Source organism: Sphaeroforma arctica, assembly GCF_001186125.1.
Source record: "Sphaeroforma arctica JP610 unplaced genomic scaffold supercont1.504, whole genome shotgun sequence".
Taxonomy (NCBI): Eukaryota; class Ichthyosporea; order Ichthyophonida; genus Sphaeroforma; species Sphaeroforma arctica.
In genome coordinates this window covers 13,223-16,788 of record NW_014040054.1, presented here as the reverse complement: position 1 = coordinate 16,788, position 3,566 = coordinate 13,223, and the positions used below count along the sequence as shown (strand labels likewise).

General features: G+C 45.5%; 1 protein-coding gene across 1 annotated transcript in view; it reads left to right on the top strand.

Annotated features, from left to right (window-relative positions):
- Nucleotides 1-295: 295 nt before the first annotated feature.
- The window catches only part of SARC_06805 (hypothetical protein), a gene marked incomplete at its 5' end in the record, with an annotated part of 5,913 nt that continues 2,642 nt past the window's right edge, over nucleotides 296-3,566 (top strand). The window contains 6 exons of the mRNA XM_014299271.1: nucleotides 296-481; nucleotides 666-885; nucleotides 1,276-1,415; nucleotides 1,583-1,715; nucleotides 2,286-2,428; nucleotides 3,082-3,192. Of these exons, the coding sequence (XP_014154746.1) occupies nucleotides 296-481; nucleotides 666-885; nucleotides 1,276-1,415; nucleotides 1,583-1,715; nucleotides 2,286-2,428; nucleotides 3,082-3,192 (933 nt within the window). The remainder of the gene's footprint in view (nucleotides 482-665; nucleotides 886-1,275; nucleotides 1,416-1,582; nucleotides 1,716-2,285; nucleotides 2,429-3,081; nucleotides 3,193-3,566) is intronic.

Here is a 3,566-nt window from a genome sequence, read left to right as displayed (position 1 = left end):
TATATATACTATAAAGTATACAATATACATATATATATATATATATATATAAAATCTGATTTAGAAAATTGATTGGTTTTTTAGTTACATACTCCACCATTGTTGATGGCTTTGATGCAGATATAATGGTTTGTATTTGTATAGTTTTATCTATGCTCTGTACAAAGTTCGTTTTCAAAAAGCCGAAACATGTCTGGTCTGTGAATATATTTCCAAAGCCTCAAGGTTACACATCGAAGTTGCACACACGCCAGAACAACCTTTCACATATTGTTTTGTAGCGTGGTCTGTGATTATGTATATACACTCTCATCCATGGTACAACAGGAGGGTTACGAGACCCTCCACTACCCTCCTACACCCCCTAAGATACGGGGGCTACCACACTCCACGATGTGATACTGTCTGCTTTTCAGAACGAACTGCGCCCATCCATTTTGCCATACCAGCACACACGCCTGCGAAATGGAAGTGCCGATGGGTAGAGCATATGCTTCGACATGCACATGAATACATACAGGCTTTCAGCATAGAAGTACATAGCTTCATATTGTATAATACGAGACAAACTCGCCACTATATCTGTCAACACACACCCCGTGCCCAATTATCTAACTCACCAGTCTTAACGTCTGTCTCTGACCCACTCCCCCTGTATTCTACAGTTACCCGATAAAATTCTCATCGCCAACAGAGGAGAGATTGCCTGCCGTGTGATGCGGTCGTGTCAGGCTCTGGGGATTAAGACGGTGGCAGTGTACTCTGATGTAGATGCCAGTTCGGTACACGTGCAGATGGCTGATGAGGCTGTACTAGTGGGCCCAGCAAACTCTGCCGATTCGTACCTGAATATTGATAATGTGATGGCAGCGATTAAGAAAACGGGTATGCTATAGTTTGGCTAGCCTGTGGACACACTGATCATTTACATTGCCATGTATTTGTGGAACACCCTATTTTTTTCTATGCGGCTTTGGTAGCATATTGTATGGTATACATGTGAAGCAATTAGCTTACAGGCGTATATAGTCACTACAGTAATTCATACAAACCTGTGATTTATTTTCTATGTCAATCCTTCTCGACTGTTTGTGACCACTTCTCGGAAGTACACAAATGCCTGTGTCTTCCAACTTTTGAGCAGTCAATAGACACCCGTCGCTGCCTGAGTGCTTGTGCGTAGGCAGGGAGCCGTGTTTTATACTACATAGTTGATGATTTCCCTCGCATGACATCCATATTGACACCCTGGCACCGCCCGTTTGATTCTCTCAGGCGCGCAAGCGGTTCATCCCGGATACGGGTTTCTCAGTGAGAACTTTCACTTTGCACAACGCCTGAAGGAGGCCGGTGTGACATTCATCGCACCCAATGTGGAAGCTATCGAGGCCATGGGTGACAAGATCGAGTCCAAGGTGTGTGCAGAGTTTTCAGGACGTTTAATCAGAACATGTTCATATAGTTTGTTCTGTGGCAGTATAGTGTCATATGAGATTACGGTGCGGGCGATGGACCTGCACCCACCCGCCTGTGACAAAATCTAAACTTCCAGACAAAAAAAAACCAATGACATTTAATACAGGTCATAGCTAAGAATGCTGGGGTCAACACCATCCCTGGATACGATGGTGAGATAGAGGATGTGGAAACGGCCGTCAAGGTGGCCAATGACATCGGATACCCTGTGATGGTAAAGGCCAGTGCCGGTGGCGGTGGTATGTTGTGTACTATTGATATATAGTCCTCGCACGGGACACGCCTGTTGTCACTAATGTGTACATATGCGTATGATGCCGGCCTTCTACGCTATATTTTAAAACATAGCTCGTGTACACCACATTATTAAATATGTTTGTGCTGTCTCCGCATCTGTGGTTCGGGATTGTTGAGGTACTGGTTGTATACAACAACACGACGGTGCTTTTTTTTAGTTGTGTTCAGTTGTCGGTATTTCGCCAACGCCGTATAGACCTGCCCATTATTCCTGAAGCCACTGGCTAGTATGCACGTGGCCAAGATGGCTCGGGTGCACGGTAGCATTGCTGAGCAGTGGTGGTCTGTACACATCCATTCCAGTAAGAACATCTACAGCCACGTATACTATTCAAGTATGAACACATAATATACCACACCATGTGGCCAAGATAGTTCAGGTGCACGGTAACATTGCCTTGTAGTGGTGGGGCAGGGTTCAGTTATACACACTCCAATGCCTATATCTTTTATCTGAAATCCAGACATATGTCGACCTTACGTATTGTCTTTGACTGCTCTCAATCTCTCAGGTAAGGGTATGCGAGTGGCCTGGAATGACGAGGAGTGCCGCGAGTCCTTCACGCTGTCTAAGTCCGAGGCCCTGTCGTCGTTCGGAGACGACCGTATGTTGGTGGAGAAGTACATCGACAACCCACGGCACATTGAGATCCAGGTGTGTGCATGCGCATGTATGCGGATTGTCGAAAGTCTGGCTGTGTACCTGTATGTATAACCGGTTGTTCGTATGATTGGGATACAATGCATGCTTCTAAATACACAAGCATAGTGTTTCGCGGGGGTAGCTATTTCACAGTCGGCCAAGTCTTTCTCGGCTTATGTGCATACTGCGCATGTAACTGTGGAGTGATTGCACTACCTGGCTACTGGAAACAGCGAGTCCTTCACAGCTATATCCGGGGATGTATATTATACGACCACTGTACAATACACGCCCATGTATTAGTAGTGTCCGTTTCGAAATCAGTTGGCGCATACATGGTCGGACAGTTGCGCACTATCGCGTGTGACTTTAGGCTCGTTAGGCGGCCCATCGCTCCACACAAACATACATTGTCTTTTCCTTCTGCATCACCCAATATCACGCTAGCGGGGAGTAGTGTACGCCCAGTGTTGTCCCGAACTGTATGTATACCACACTGCAAGGGTTGCGCACGGCATGGATCGGAACACAACATCTTGTGATACTTGTAGTCGACAACGTACACCTTTGTGCCTTCATTCACCTCTTTATCTAGGTCTACCATTCGTACGTCTACTAGTCATACCTGTACTTTTACTGACGACGTGATCTACCTACCTACACAGGTGCTGGGTGATGCCCATGGCAACTACATCTACTTGGCTGAGCGTGAATGCTCTATCCAGAGACGTAACCAGAAAGTAATTGAGGAGGCCCCCTCCCTGTTCATAGACGAGGTGTGTGTAAATAACGAGAACACAGTAGAATATATCATTGTGTGCTTGTTGGCGGCTTTTAGCCGTCATGGGTGTAGTCTGGAGGGCTTTCTACTCTCTTCCCAGTGTGTTGGTGAGTTACAGTTAGTAGGATGGATAGAATGCCACTCGTATCTCTGACTTCCAACTTCCGGTTGGTCGCGCTCGCACCTATCGGTGGTTGTACCTGCGAGACAGTACTGTGCTATAACACATCTGTTGTGTAATATATCTGTCTCAAAGCATTCTATAGATATTTCTGTACTGCTAATCGCCAGGTCTCGAATTGCTTGGTCCACAAAACACTTAAGCTTTCCTCTAAAAAATAAATTTATATATTTATATATTTATATATA